Source organism: Erythrolamprus reginae, chromosome Z, assembly GCF_031021105.1.
Source record: "Erythrolamprus reginae isolate rEryReg1 chromosome Z, rEryReg1.hap1, whole genome shotgun sequence".
NCBI lineage: Eukaryota > Metazoa > Chordata > Lepidosauria > Squamata > Dipsadidae > Erythrolamprus > Erythrolamprus reginae.
In genome coordinates, this window is record NC_091963.1 from 28,244,539 (window position 1) to 28,260,869 (window position 16,331).

General features: G+C 43.1%; 1 protein-coding gene across 1 annotated transcript in view; it reads right to left on the reverse strand.

Annotated features, from left to right (window-relative positions):
• ITGA8 (integrin subunit alpha 8) overlaps nucleotides 1-16,331 on the reverse strand; it is a 171,601-nt gene that overhangs the window by 91,076 nt on the left and 64,194 nt on the right. Inside the window, exons 9-13 of the mRNA XM_070767084.1 lie at nucleotides 9,177-9,220; nucleotides 7,435-7,491; nucleotides 7,137-7,189; nucleotides 1,799-2,004; nucleotides 176-367 (exon numbers count right to left, since the gene is read on the reverse strand). Of these exons, the coding sequence (XP_070623185.1) occupies nucleotides 176-367; nucleotides 1,799-2,004; nucleotides 7,137-7,189; nucleotides 7,435-7,491; nucleotides 9,177-9,220 (552 nt within the window). The remainder of the gene's footprint in view (nucleotides 1-175; nucleotides 368-1,798; nucleotides 2,005-7,136; nucleotides 7,190-7,434; nucleotides 7,492-9,176; nucleotides 9,221-16,331) is intronic.

Consider the following 16,331-nt stretch of genomic DNA (forward strand, 5'->3'; position numbering starts at 1 on the left):
AATAACATTAACATTAATAACATTAATCCATTGTTAATGTTTCAAAACAGGAACTAAAGTATCACCTCTACCCAAAAACAAATCTACATTTTTGACTTTTGTTCTCCAAAAAGAACAGGTTAAGAATGATGCATTTTCCAGAAAAAGAAATCTCCCTCTAGTGGAAGAACATTACCTGGATAATCATTTTGATCTATGTCTGATTCTCCTCTCAATGTAAATCCAAATCCTGCTGGCATAGACTGGGAGGCCCACAGGCCAGTGAGAATCTGGGAAGGATTAGGATTTAACCCATTTCTCTCTCCATTGTAGATGAATACCCTCCCTTTTTTGTCTTCTCCTGCAAATGGAGCGCCTATGGCAACATCTGCAAAATAGCAAAGCCAAATTACATTGTTAGAAAGACCACTGAATCTATTGTGGCTGTCCTGAGGAACAGCATTTACTCTGAAATCCAAATATTCCTCCCTGCCACCTTTTGTTAGGCCTGGGTGTTTTTCCCAGTCACTTGGTCAGACATAATCTCTGACATAACCTTCATTATCTCATTTTTTAAATTATTTTAATGTATATTTCTTTTATACATTATTTATTTAATGTTGTTGTTTTATACTGTTGTTTCAGTTTTATACTATCTACACCACATGTCAAGAAAACAGCTTAAAAAATTGATAAGTAAATAAATAAATAAATTGATTGACTAAATAAATGTTTTGCCAACATGGGCAGGACATATTTCAGCTAGTACTGTGCAGGAAAAGATCCCACTTTCTTTTTTTCTTTTGCCATTTTTTTCATTTTGAGTAAACATAATTTGTGGGTAATTCCTGCATTAATTTAATTATTACGTAGTCAAGAAGTGTAAATATTCTATCCTTCCACATACAATTTTCTCTCCAATAATCCATAGGATCTCTGGCTCCCCCCTCTTCTTTTAAATTCCAAGGGAAGACACTAGGAAAAAAGCCTGAGAATCGGGTAGAAAAATAATGTATCTTCCACAGAGGAAGGAAACTTTTGAAGATAGTTTTGGCACAGTGTTAAATTCTGTTAGTTTTGCTTTCACAATCACTGACGTTTGAAATGGTGTGAATAGTTTTTAAAGGAGAAAGGACTATGGATCCATCACAAAATAGTTGACTTACATCATTTGACCCAGGTCCTGTTTCCTATGCTGGAATGGAAGCTGCCCTCCTGACGACTTCTTTAATAATAATTCAAGAGGGCTTTTAAAACTTTTCTCTTTTCTCAGGCTTTTTAAGCATGGATATTTTTACACATCTGGTTTTAATTATTATATTTGCTCTACTGAATTTTAGACATTATAAACCACCTAAGAACCTGTGAATTTTAGTCCTGCCTTAAGCATAAAATCCAGGTGGGCCAGTCACTCTCTTAGCTCAGTTTAGCTTACAGGAGGGAAACGGAAGGAGGAAGGACTATTAGAGATATTCATTGCGTTGAATTATTTATAAAAATATAATAAAGGCGGTATTTAAAAAAGGAAATTGCAACTAGAATCTACTAGACTGAAAATTGTGACAATTTCATCATTCAACCCACTTGCCCATTTTCTTGGTATCACAACGACAACAACATCCTTTAATACTCATGAAGGATGTAAATAGAATGTTTCCATAATCATATCTTCATTTTGGGCAACAGTTCAACTTTTGGCAATTCCTGCCTCTATAAAAATATACTGGGATTGTTTGAGTAAAAGAAACTTTGCTATTGAACTCTTCGTTCTCTTTAAAGATATTTATGTGTATCTCTTTAAGATGATGTAGCTCCTTACCTCTGTAACCATCCTGATTGAGATCTCCCAGTGGTGCAATAGAATTGCCAAATCGTCCAAAAACCTCGGTGCCAGATAATGTCTGTGCTTCTCTGAAGGATGAGACAGCATCCTGCAGATACAGATGCACCTGTCCAACCTCCTTAGGGTTGCTCTCAAATTCACGGTCCATAAAGAGTGGAGCACCAACTAGGATATCATCCATACTAAAGGGGAAGAAAGAAGGATAAAGGTCAGGATTGACATGCAAATTGATTCAGCTGCAAAAGAACGTTTGTTTTGCAGGAGAAAAATAAGCTGGACCAAATGACTAAAGGAGAGTCACAAGCCCTGACCATTTTGTAAATGCATTGTTATCTCATGCATGAATGGAAATGGTTGAGCTTCTGGTGCAGCAGCATTTTGATGAAAGCAGTAAAATCCTTGCATTGTGCTAGATTTCTATCCTTTGGGAAGTTATCCAGCCTTGTTCCTTTCATCTCCGAAAGCTTCTTAGTATGTAACATCTGGACTGAGCAAGGGTCACCTGTGAATTAATTGGCTCAGAAGTATCTGCTTTGGGAGATAGGACACTGCTGAATCACTAGTCAATTAAAAGTTTATCCATTCTTAGTTTCTTTCCTTTTTGGTTTCTGTATATCCTTGCGTGAATGAATGAATCTTAGGATCTGTGTGTTCACTGCCTCTGATCTTTGCTATACTTTGTTTTCCCAACTCCTAGTTCAGATATCAAAAACAATGATGTCAATTTCACCTCCATTTGTTCTCTTCTGTTTCCAGTCTGTCCTGAATTGTTCTAACAATGTACAGGGAGCTGTGTGTTTTAAAACATCTGGTTAGAGTAGAAAATTTTTAAACTTGAGAAACATTTCTGTTTGTCTGCGTTTATAAATAGCCTTGTTTCAGAGCCAAGTTCAGGCTCAGAAAGGCAAATGGGATGGGGAATGAAGCAGCAGCTTTTAAAATGTAACAGAACAGATCATTACAATTCACAGTAGTGTTTAATGCAATGCTACAAACTGTACTTGCAATGCAATGCTACAAACTGTACTTGCCGCACACTGCTTCCAGTCAGGAACTTCAAAAAAGTCAAAATGGCTGGCACAAATGGAAAAACTATGTTTGCCATCTTGATTTTTTTCATTCTTATTTCCAGTGAGGGAGACAATAGGCTTCAATGCCAGTTGGTGAAACATGAGCAACAGAGTGGATCAAGGTACCCAAATCCTATTCGTCTGCTTTCTATTGGCACTCTTTTTGCCATGGCATAAACAGTAGGTGGATGTTGATATGACCAACCATCAATCTTTGACTTTCACATATCCTCACTGGTGTAACATTTATCTAAATCAAGAAAATACCTGTACTCATGCACTGACCAGGGGACTCTTTAATGTATTTTCTTTTGAGAAAAATGACACTAAAAAAAGCACATGCTGGCCACCCACTGAAATTTTATGCTATTCTTTTGTATTCTACTGGGTAATTAGCAGCAGGAATTGTGGTCTAGCATCTGGGTGTCACAATCGTAAGCACTTTGATATAGTATGGGTTGTGTATGTTTACTAGGGATTTGACTTCAGCTCACATTAAATAAACAATGTTTCTATGAATCTTGTGCATAAGCATATATCATGGCTCTGACCCACAGGTATTGGTGCCTTTTTAAATGAGTACTATTTTCATTAACTGTATTAGCAATGCAACACCACACACCACTATTATAATAACAATATTTGTACATGACAGAACATATAAATATAATACAAATACAAATATAATAATAATAATAATAATAACAACAACAACAACAACAACATATAGCAAAACTATTGTGGGACTTCTGACTTCAGACTGACCGAATTCTGAAGCATAACACACCAGACATTGTGATCATGGAGAAAAAGAAAGTATGGATCATCGACATCACAATCCCAGGAGACAGCAGAATTGAGGAGAAGTGGCTAGAGAAATTAGTGAAATACGAAGATCTAAAACTCGAGCTGCAATGACTCTGGCATAAGCCCATGAAAGTGGTCCCAGTGGTACTTGGCACGCTGGGTGCAGTACCAAAGGATCTCAGCGGACATTTGAAAACCATCGGAATGGACAAAATCTCCATCTGTCAATTGCAAAAGGCTGCTTTACTGGGATCGGCAAACATAATTCGCCGCTACATCACGCAGCCCTAGGTAGTTGGGAAGCGCCCGACTGATGATGAAATACGAAATTCAGCATAGTGATCTCGTTTTCTGTGTTGTACTGATGTAGTAGTAGTACTAGTAGTAGTAGTAGTAGTAGTAGTAGTAGTAATAATAATAATAATAATAATAATAATAATAAGAAGAAGAAGAAGAAGAAGAAGAAGAAGAAGAAGAAGAAGAAGAAGAAGAAGAAGAAGAAGAAGAAGCAGCAGCTTCAATTTCAAATTTAGGGTCTTGGACATTTTTATCTGAGAAACAATGTGGTGTAGTGATTAAAGTGTTGGACATACTGTGGTTCAAGTCCAATAGCAGGGTTGTTATTGTGAGTAACAATGGCAAGAAGAATCTTGACCAAAGGTGGGATAAAAATCTAACACGTACATTTACAGGAAATAAAGTTGTATATTAGTAACCTACAGCAGTATTTTGAGTATTGTATTAGTACAGGGTGGGAGTGGGCAATTTTTGATCTATGCTTTCTGTTAGGCCCCCTTCAATGCCTGTCAGCTCTTTGAGCAAATTCAGAGAAAAAGCACCAACCATGAGTGTAAGCATGAATATACCTCTCTCCTCCTTCTCTTACTTTTACTCTCCCCAAAACTAGAGAGAAATCCCTTTTGAGACATTTTCTCTACTCCTACCTCTCCTTTAGTTCCAGATTTTATTTATCAGACCATTGTCTAGGCTGAGGGTCTTCCTTTTGCTTCTCAAGGTCATTCCTCCATTACAGTGTCCCCTGAATATCCTCAAATTTGATTAAATATTTTTTTTACAGCATTTTGGCATTGTAATTCAATAATTCACATTGACACAAACTTTGACTTAGTAGAGTGTGGGAGCCTAGCCAGATGTTTCTGAATAACAACAGCACCTATCAGAATTATGGGAGTTATAATCTAAAACATCTGGAGGATGCCAGATTGTTTCCCTCTAATGCATACAATGTAACTAAACATTTTAGGGTTTAGAGAAATAAAATCCCATCTGGACCCATTCTCAGTGTTGAACAACAGGTAGGGTAGTGATAGAAGGCTTCAAAAATATATTCTCCACATCCCAACATTTCTCCAAGCTATTAAAAGAAGCAGATTGTGTGTGTGTGTGTGTGTGTGTGTAAGATATTTTTGCTGATAATGAAAGGGAAAGGAATAGATCTATTCCAAGCTCTTTTGTTCTCTTCAGCTAGCCATATCCTTACCAGGAGTTGAATCTGTGGGGTTTGCCTTGGAAGCATAGTTCCCTCTAAGCTGAGCAGTGAGCAATCGCTCACTTAAAAATAATCATCAACTCAGAGTTTTCCAAACCTGCCCAGAAGCCGAGAGGGAAAGAGTGAGAGGGAAGGAGAGAGGGAGGAAGAGACGAAGAGAGAGAAACAGATAGAAAAAAGAGAGGAAGGAAAAGAGAAAGAAAAAGAATGGGAGTAAGGAAGAGAGAAAGAAAATCAAAATCTAGTTTGAAACTAGCTCAACTATTTAAGTGGCATTTTGATATTGATAGAGTTGCCCTATAATGAGCTCACTGTTATAGACACACAGTATTTATTTATTTATTTATTTCCTTATTTATGTATGTATGTATGTATGTATGTATGTATGTATGCATGCATGTATGTATTTATTTATTATTTCTGTGCCGCCCAGTCCCGAAGGGACTGCCGCTCAGACACTATACTTTTCCGCCCACCCCCCAAACAAATTAGAGGGAACACTGCTTGGAAGGCTATAGATTTAACCTCTAGACCACAGGATCTTCTCTGCTCAGCTTGTATCAGGGAAGAACCATATGTCTCCCCCCCCCCCCAGTCAAATAATCCTGGTATGCCAAAATATGGGAGGGAGCACATGGCTTCCTTTTTTGCCTATCGGCCCCTCCAGGGGCCCTATACAAGGCAGATTAATTTTTAATAGCCGACAAACTATATTCTATATGTGTAACAGATCTATAGTAGTCTCACTTCCTTTTCATTATCAGCAAAAACATGCGCGCGCACACACACACACACACTATATACTCCTGCCTCCAGTTATGCAAAAATCTTCTCCTCCCAATCTAGATTTTTCTTTAAAATTACTTGTTTTTGAAAGCTTGCCCAAATCTGACAAAATTGGGAATTAACTGATTGAATTGGGAACTAATTAAAGTGTTAGAAACAAGTAAAAAAATCCATAATTTTTTTAAAAATAATGTGATCTGCAATGTTTGCAATGAGGAAAGGATCCTTATTTTATTGGAAATGCATTAGTTTTCATTGTAGCATTTTATAATTCAATGTTTATTCTTGCATTTTCTGAAGTTTTATATCCCATATCCTAAAACATAAAACTTGAAATAAATCATATGCAATTCTGACTTCAGAAATAAATCTAAACTCCACAATTGTATTCTTTTTCAGGTATAAATAGTCAGCAATGTAACTGTAGTATAGGTCTTATTAAAATAAAAATATTCTAATCAATTCTCTCTGCATATCAACATAAACAATTTTAAGGTGGTAAGCTAGGACTACTTCACAAAATAGCTTAACACCAAAACCAGAATGTGTGAGCAAAGTAAAACCAAAAGATACCTCTATTTTCATTTTAAATTTCGTTTCATTTGATTTAATTAAATATTAAATTAAATATTTGACTCAATTAAATATAATTGATATGATAAAGCACATCATTTAACCTACTTTCCCAGTCCTACTGTCCTCTTTTATCATTATTTTTTCCTTATGTTACGTTTGTACAAACTACTATACTATACATTTTTGATAGATAGATAGATAGATAGATAAATAAATAAATAATAAAACAAAACAAAACAAAACATGCTTAAATGAAGTTGGAAAAATATTAAGAGCTGGCTGTTCCTTCAAGTATTAAGCTAGAGTAAGAATGGGCCACAATAAATATATGGAAATGTTTTTAGAGGGTTATTGTTGTATTTAATATTTAGTATTAACAAATATTAATACTAAGTACAAATATTAAAACCCATACTACTGTTGTGAGAGAAAAAAAAGGAGAATGGAAATGCCTTGAGTTTCTGAAAAATAGAGAGTCACTCAGTCATGCATACATATTTTAAATCTAATCAAAAAGCTTAGTTTAAACAGAGTATAATAATAAAATAATTTATTATTAGCTTACCCATCATTGTTGATGTCTGAAACAGCAATAGTGTATCCAAAGTAAGATGCCATCTGTTAAAAAAACAATGCCATTTTTAATCAGTTATCAGCACATTTTCATTCCGTGCCATCAAAATAATGATTTTGTTCTTGACTATATATTGAGGAACATTTCCCTACTATTACAAAAAAAAATAAAATGGGTGTATTCATGAAGTTACCAGTTAGCTATGTTTGATGTTATCTCTACATTTTACATTGTAACTGTAATATCTTAAAATACAGAATAATTGTGTAAAATTATGAAAAAATATTACCTGCTTGCCAGTGAAATTCTGAATAAAGGTCAGATCTGTAGAATTGATTATTGTAACCTGGAAATAAAAATGCTATCAGACATTTCATAAACGAGTTATATTCCACAAAATAACTGTGCATTATTCTCCCTAAGGCCTTGATGTGATTCCGCAAATACTTCATAATTTTCTTCGAACTTGTAATTTTTCACATAAAAACCATTATGGGAATTTAGTTCAAAAAATTTTCTCCTACAAAATTTGATGCATCAACATAGGAAGTCTTTAAAAGAATGTATGTGGTTGCAGATTCAAACAGTGAGATGCAAGATCATGTCCACAAATTAAGTTATGATGGACTATCCAATGCATTTCTTTTGAGAACCATAGTTCTAAGAATAACAAAGCCTTTATTCTCCGCATTTCTTTCACATTTTTTAAAGCAAGAAAAACTTGTACTTTTGGCGCCCCGTGCCATTTATAGGTAATCCTCGTTTAGCAATCGTAATTGGGACTTTTTCACCAGTGCGAATGATTGCTAAACAAGGGAGAGAAAGAAAGAAAAAAAGGCAAGATGGTAGCTAAACCTTGCAATCAAAGCTCTGCCCTTTTGAAGATATGTTTTGCATGTTTGATGCATATAAAAAAGGAATGGCGCTGATCATACAGTCCCAGCTTTTTGCAACCCTTCTTCAATACTGCTGGAATCACCTGAGGAAACGATAAAAGTAAATGTTTCCTATGTCCAACTCTAGGGGGCAGTGCTCATCTCTGTTTCTTAGCTGAGGGAGACAGGGTTTTCTGAAAGCACATCTGTGTCATGTGACCAGCATGACTATATGCACAGACCTTTTCCACTGAAGTGGAACTATTTATCCACTCATATTTGCATGTTTTCGAACTGCTAGGCAGGCAGAAGCTAGGGCATGTAATGGGAATTCATCCAGCTCTTGAATTCAGGCTGTCAGCTCTTCAACTGAAAGGCTCAGTATCTTTAATAGCAATAGCACTTAGACTTATATACGACTTCAGTGCTTTACAGCCCTCTCTAAGTGGTTTACAGAGTCAGCATGTTGCCGCCAACAATCTGGGTCTCATTTCACTGACCTCGGAAGGGTGGAAGAAGTCAACTTTGAGCTTGGTGAGATTCAAACTGCCAATTGCTGGCAACTGGCAGTCAGCAGAAGTAGACTGCAGTACTGCATTCTAACCAGTGCACCACAACTTCTTAACCTTAACTTCTGAATCATGTTGTACCCCGATAGGGAAAACTATACTACTCTAGAAAAAAGTCCTGTTATCTTTATTCATAGCATGCTAAATAGCAAACCCAGGTTAGCAATTAAATCTCCTTTCTTTTTCTAAGATGTACTACTCAAATAATATTAGAGCTCACTCAATTTCCTAAAGCAAGGAAGCTCCTGCAGCACACTAAAATCCAAGCACCCAATTCCATTTTACCCTCACTAATATGTCTATAAATATTAAATATTGTGTTATATAAATCCCTAACTATATATCTAGAGGAGTAAATCAGAATAGAATCTTCTGAAATATCTGCAACACAATTTAATTTCTCACTCTAATTGTTTTTTTTTTAAACTGTAAACCTTGGCTGAAACTTTTTCTACTAAGAAATCAAGGAAGAAACCGAATAACTATTTTATAAGTATTGATTTCTATATTTCAGAGTCTTTACTTAATACTAATGGTAAGGAGAAAGGATGATGGAAAAGAAATAAAATACTTGGTGGACTACATACATAGCCAAAGTTCTGTGCACCCCTTGGAACTCCAGCTAGCAACTCTGAAAGAAATGAACAGACTGAAAGTTAATAGATTCCCGTTACTCAGGATCTGCTAGCTATTCATTTTAATAATTTAAGGGGATATAAATAACATTTGGAGGAATATAATTATCATTAAATGTAGTATTAATATTCATATGTGTGTGGGCTGTTTGGCAGAAACATTTTAAAAACAAAACTTCAAGAAACCCTAGGAACAACGTGCAAAATAGTAAGTTTACAGGAGCACATATGCCCATGTTACTCCAACACTCCGCAGTCTGCATTGGTTGCCGATCAATTTCCGGTCACCATTCAAAGTGTTGGTTATGACCTTTAAAGCCCTTCATGGCATTGGACCAGAATATCTCCGAGACCGCCTCCTGCCGCACGAATCCCAGCGACCGATTAGGTCCCAGAGTGGGCCTTCTCCGGGTCCCATCAACTAAACAATGTCGGTTGGCGGGCCCCAGGGAAAGAGCCTTCTCTGTGGTGGCCCCGACTCTCTGGAACCAGCTCCCCCCAGAGATTAGAACTGCCCCTACCCTCCTTGCCTTTCGTAAACTCCTTAAAACCCACCTTTGTCGTCTGACATGGGGGAACTGAAATATCTCCCATGGGCCTATACAATTTATGTATGGTATGCTTGTATGTATGTCTGCTTAATAATGGGTTTTTTAAAATATCTTAAATTGTAAATTATTAGATTTGTAATGAACTGTTTTTATTGTGTTGTGAGCCGCCCCGAGTCTACGGAGAGGGGCGGCATACAAATCTAATAAACATAAACATATGATGTAGATATATTCAAACATACATTTTCATATTTTCAGTTCAAATAATCTCATATTGGTGGAGGATGTCCTTAAAATACAAAAGGCATTCCAGATTTTTTTTTTATACCACTTCCTGATTTTATTTGTTTAACAGGAGGGGCACAGTAGCCACTTTGGCCTAAGTATATCCAATATGGTGGAATTCCTTTTTTTCTAATTAAAAATTCGTGAATAAACAATTATTTGGAAATAATGAAAAGGTGGAAGAACAAAACTGTGCTTACTGCAGTCTCTATCTTAATTTCCATACACTCAGAGGTATACAGAGAAAATGTTTGGCTTAGTTCTCATACAATCAATTGGGAGAAAATATGAAGCCTGAGGCCAAACCATAATCACTGTATTTTTGACAATATCCAAGTGAAAAATTGAACTCTTTCTTACACTCAATCTACCTGAGAAGAAAATAGATCTACATCTATGTGGCTCATGCCCAGATATTCCCATCTGGCAACTACAATTGCTATCATCCCTGTGTTAAGAATAATGGGAACTGTAATCCAACACATCTGGAGGCTATTAGATTGGATAAGGTTATTCTACATTGATGACTTTCAGAGCTTGATCTGGAAATCTGCAAAATATGGTTCAGGACAGGAATGACAAAATGATTAGTAGCTTCATTACACATCTGGAAGTTCCAAAATTTGTAAATAGAATCTTTTTCAAGGGAAAATTCCACAAGGACTCATATTAACAATATATTTATAGATTACTTATTATTTATTTATTTATTTATTTATTTATTAAATTTCTATGCTGGCCTGTTCCTTGGACTCGGGGTAGCTCACAACAAAATAATACATAAAAGGTAGAAATCTAAATTTAAAAACATACTAAAACCCCATTTTTTAAAAAAACCAGTCACTCCTATTTAGGCCAGTGTTTTTCAACCGGTGTGCTGCGGCAAGACATCATCAGGTGTGCCGCGAAGCTCAGCTTCTGAGACCGGAAGCTGAGCTTTATACTTCGCACCCAGCTGGAGCTTCCCAGTGGAGGTGGCAACAAGTGTCCTTTCGGGCCCTGCGGGAGGGCAATGGCAGCAGGAACGGGAGGCTGCCGGCTGCAGCGGCCCCGGGCAGATGCTGGGGGATGGCAGCGGCGAGCAAGAGCTCCAGCACCCCGCCCAGCTGGAGCTTTCCTGGCGGGGGTGGCAACAATTGTCCTTTGGGGCCCGGCGGGAGGGCAATGGCAGCGGAAACAGAAGGCTGCCGGCTGCAGTGGCCCCGGGCACCATTCCCTGTAGGCTGGCCACGCCTGCGCCAGCGCACCCCAAAATGCCCCCGCATGCACCCTTTTCCAGGGGCGCGCAGGGAGCCGCGGCCACCCGCCCACCTGCCCGATTTTCCTCCGCACAGCTGGGGACGTGGATCCACCGCCCTCGCCAGCCCGATCTCCCTCCACCCGGCTGGGGAGGTGGATTCGCCGCCCCCGCCAGCCCGATTTCCCTCCGCCCAGCTGGGGAGGTGGATTCACCACCCCCGCCAGCCCAATTTCCCTCCAGTGGCTGGGGATGCAGATCTACCGCCCTCGCCAGCCTGATCTCCCTCCGTGTGGGGGGGGGGGCGACGAACCGACGACCAGGGGCTGTCCGTCCGTGTTGGGTGGTGCAGGGCAGGCACAGGCAGCCCCAGGGGAGAACAAGGGAGGGAGAGAAAGGAAAGAGAGAGAAAGGGAGGGAGAGAAAATTGAATGAAGGAGGGAGAGAAAGAAAGAGTAAGAGGTAGAAAGGATAGAGAATGTTCTGTCTGGGTTTTCCCAGACCTCAACACCAACTGAAAAAACAGCCAGACACTCTGGTAAAAGCCAAAAGTATTTTATAGCTGGAAAAAATAAGCACAAAGGAAAACCTGTCTTCACAACAGACAGGCTATAATACGTTACAGCAGGGTCCTGATGTCCAGTCAATCCCACAAGCTTCTTGCTGGCACCCCCCCCCCCAAGGTTTCAATAGTCCAAGGCACAAACCAGGATTGTAAGCCACCAAAGTTCACAGACAGGTCTCACGAATCTCCAAGATAAAACTCCACAAGCCAGGAAGGGTGGGTCCGCCTTTTAACCATTCCCAAGAGCACCACACCCAAACCCAGCTGTGACCTCTAATGCTGGAAATACTTAGCCAATTGAGTCCGTCTCTGATTAGCTCTCCTTTGTCGCATATCTATGATGTCTTGAGCATTTTCCCCTAAGGAATCCAGGCTGCTTGCTGGGGAGAGCTCCCCCTGGTGGGACTCTGGCTGTCCTTCTTCTTCAGCCTGGGATTCCTCTTCCTCGTCAGTCTGCACCTCCTGTTCCTCAGCCTCTCCCTCTGAGCTGGAAACCGACAGAAGGTCAGCCATTCCCGGAGGGGTCCCAGACTGAACCACAACACCATCCCCCCGCGGAAGGCTCCTCCCCACCTGCCAGCGGGGAGGACGCGGTTTCTGAGGGAACTGGGCATGAAAATCCCGAATAAGGTCGGGAGCGTCCAACAACGCCGCTTCCACCCAGGAGCAATCATCAGGGTCCCCCTCTACCCATTGCACCTTGTACTGGAAACAACCATCCACCCAACGGGAATCCACAATGTCATGTACCATAGCTTCAGGGAGGTGGTCACGAACACACGGGGCAGGAAACACGGGAACATTGGGACGGAGCGGACAATCGGGAGGGACAGGGACTAACAGCGAACGGTGAAACACAGGGTGAACCCGCAAGTTGGCCAGCAGGGTGAGCCGGTAAGCCACCGGATTGATCACCCGCTCAACGGGAAAAGGACCCAGGAACCGGGGATCTAATTTGTGCCGGGGTAATTCAGAGGCTACATATTTCGTGGACAACCACACCTGATCCCCCACCACCAAGGGGGGCACATCCCGTCTGGAGCGATCAGCCACCCTCTTGTAGTCCTCCTTGGCTTTATTCAGGTACCTCTTCACCATCTCGTGGACCGCCTGCAGCTCTGAGAGAAAGTCCTCAGCAGCAGGCACCGGGGAATCTAGGAGGGTCAAGGGAAAGAAGCGAGGGTGGAAACCATAATTTGCGAAAAAGGGCGTGAGCCGGGTCGATGAGTGGCGGGAGTTGTTAAAAGCGAACTCCGCTACAGGGAGGAACCGGGACCAATCAGTCTGGCGATCCGCCACTACACACCTCAGGTATTGCTCCAGTATCCCTATAACTTTTTCTGTGCCTCCATCGGTCTGGGGGTGCTGCGTCGATGCGAGGCACACGGACACATTCAGGGCCGACATCAATTCCCGCCAAAACCGGGCTGTGAATTGTGTTCCCCTATCAGAGACCACTCGATCCGGGAGCCCATGTAACCTAAACACGTGGCTGATAAACATTTGAGCCGTGAGTTGGGCAGTGGGCACCCTAGTGCAAGGTACAAAATGAACCATCTTGGTGAGCATGTCCATCACCACCATGACTACCGTGAAGCGAGCAGAGGAAGGCAAATGAGTTACAAAGTCAATGGACACGGCACCCCAGGGTCTCTCAGGCGTGGGCAAAGGTTGCAGTAATCCCGGTGGGGCTCCAGTCACCCCCTTGGCCGTACGACACTGGACACAGGTGGCCACATAGGAACGCACATCATCTTGGAGGCGTGGCCACCAGAATGTCCGAGAGACTAGCTCCAATGTTTTGAACAGGCCAAAATGCCCCGCCACTGGACAGTCATGACACTGGGTCATAATCAACCCTCTCACTGGGCCGGCGGGAACATACAGCTGCCCCCGGTACCGAAGCAGACCGTCTTGAAACGTCCATGGGGAATTGGGTGTTAACTCCCGCACTCTCTGCGCTACAAACCCATCCTCCCGCTGCGCCTCCCGTAAACGGCGACGCAAGTCCACTGGGTCCTGAGTGGCAGCCAAAGCTGCAGGGGGTAAAACTGTCTGCAGAGGAGCCGGCTCCTTCGGGTGCGTGTATTCCGGCTTGCGCGACAAGGCATCTGCTCGAGGGTTCTGGGCACTGGGAGTGTACCTGATGCGGAAATTGAACCGCGCGAAAAAGAAAGACCAGCGGATCTGTCTCTGGTTTAATTTCCGAGCCGTCTGCAAATATTCGAGGTTTCGGTGATCCGTCCGTACCTCGATTTGATGACGGGCCCCCTCCAGGTAATGCCGCCAATGCTCAAAGGCGGCCTTCACCGCTAAAAGTTCCTTCTCCCAAATAGTATAATTCCTTTCCGAGGGAGACAACTTCCGGGAGAAGTAGGCACACGGAAACAACATGTCACCGGGACGATGGGCTTGGAGGAGCACTGCGCCAACCGCTACATCTGAAGCGTCTGTTTCTAACACAAACGGCCGAGCGGGATCAGGATGGCGCAGAAGCGGTTCCGCCATGAACGCCGCTTTCAGGGCATCAAAAGCCCGCTGTTCCGCCTCCCCCCAACCAAATGGGACTTGTTTTTGTAACAACCGAGTCAAGGGCGTGGTTAACGTGGCATACCCCGGAACAAAAGCCGGATAGTAGTTCGCAAACCCCAAAAGACGTTGTACGTCTTTCACCCGTCGTGGAGGTTGCCAAGACTGAAGTGCGGCCACTTTGCTCGGGTCCATGGAAATGCCACCTGGAGACAAAATGTGCCCAAGGAATTCGACGGTAGTCTGGAAGAATTGGCACTTCTCCAGCTTGGCATACAACTGCTGCTCCCGCAACCGGAGCAGGACCCGGCGCAGATGGTTCAAATGCAAGGCATGGTTCGGGGAATACACTAAAATGTCATCAAGGTAAATCACCACAAAATGGTCCAACATGTCCCGGAACACGTCGTTCATCAGATGTTGAAACACGGCCGGGGCGTTGGTGAGGCCAAATGGCATCACTGTATATTCAAAGTGGCCGTAACGCGTGCCAAACGCTGTCTTCCACTCATCCCCGGCCCGCATCCGGACCAAATTGTACGCACTGCGCAAATCGATTTTGGTGAATACCGTTGCCGTCCGCAACCGGTCCATGAGTTCAGGGATCAAGGGCAAGGGGTACCTATTCCACACCGTGATGGCGTTAAGGCGGCGATAGTCACAGCAGAGGCGAAGATCGCCTGTTTTCTTTTTCACGAACAAAACAGGGGCAGACAAAGGGGACTTGGATGGCCGAATAAATCCCTTGGCCAAATTCTTTTCCACAAACTCCTTGAGAGCCACAAGCTCCGGCTCGGACATGGAGTACAAACGACCAGCCGGGAGCTTGGCGTCAGGTAGCAGGTCAATGGCACAGTCATACGTCCGATGCGGTGGTAGCCGATCCGCCTCCTTTTCGTTGAACACATCGGCGAACTCCTCAAGGCAACGGGGTAATTGAATCGCGGGAACTACTGGGCCGTGGGCTGCGCACACATGTCGGTGATGGTCCACGCACTGCAAACTGGAGAATGTGACCAGGTTCTGAGACCACACCACCTGCGGGTCATGTGCACGCAGCCATGACAACCCCAACACGAGGGGAAAATGAAGCCCCTTGGTAACATAAAACTGTAGAGCCTCCTCATGAGTTCCGATGCACATCCGCACCGGCAGGGTCTGGAAACGGATGGGACCAGCCAGCAAAACCCGCCCATCGATAGTCTCCACAGTTAATGGCGGGGTAACAGGACAAAGGGGCAAGGAATGACGTTGGGCAAAGGCTTCGTCTAAGAAGTTCGTCGTCGCCCCCGAATCCACGAGGGCCAACGCAGGGTAAGTCCGAGTCCGTTGCGCGATATGCAGAGTCACCGCAAGCGTCAGGTGTCGAAACGGTCCAAATTCGGGAGTCGTGGAGTCAGAAGAAAGTGGGATCCCCGCCCGACCTAGTGTTGCCACCAAGCCGGGGCCCCCTCGTTTCCCGATCGTTCCGGCGACGGAGGACATCCAGACGAAGGCCCCGCCATCGGAGAGTTCAGGGCAGGGACGGGGACACCAGGGGTTGTCTCCTGTAACTGCACAGGGGACGCCATGGGAAGCACGGGAGAACTGTAGGGTACGGGAACGACGGCAGCCACTGTGCTCCGCCTCTTGTGGGGACAAACGACAGCAAAATGTCCCGGGGCCCCACAATAGAAGCACAACCCAGCTGCCCGCCGACGCCCTCGTTCCTCCGGGGTCTGTCGGGGTCGGGCGTAACTCACGTCCATCGGCTCCCCGGCAGCAACACGATCCATCAAGCGTGGAGGCAGCGCTGGTGAAAAACGTCGGGGCGCAGGGACCGGAGCCGGGGTGCTTACGGTTGACAACCCCCGCCGCGAAACAGGTGTCGGTGGGACGCCTGACGCACGGGGGTTGGACCGTCCCGCTCGACGGACTTCCCTGGCCAACAGCCTGGCCTC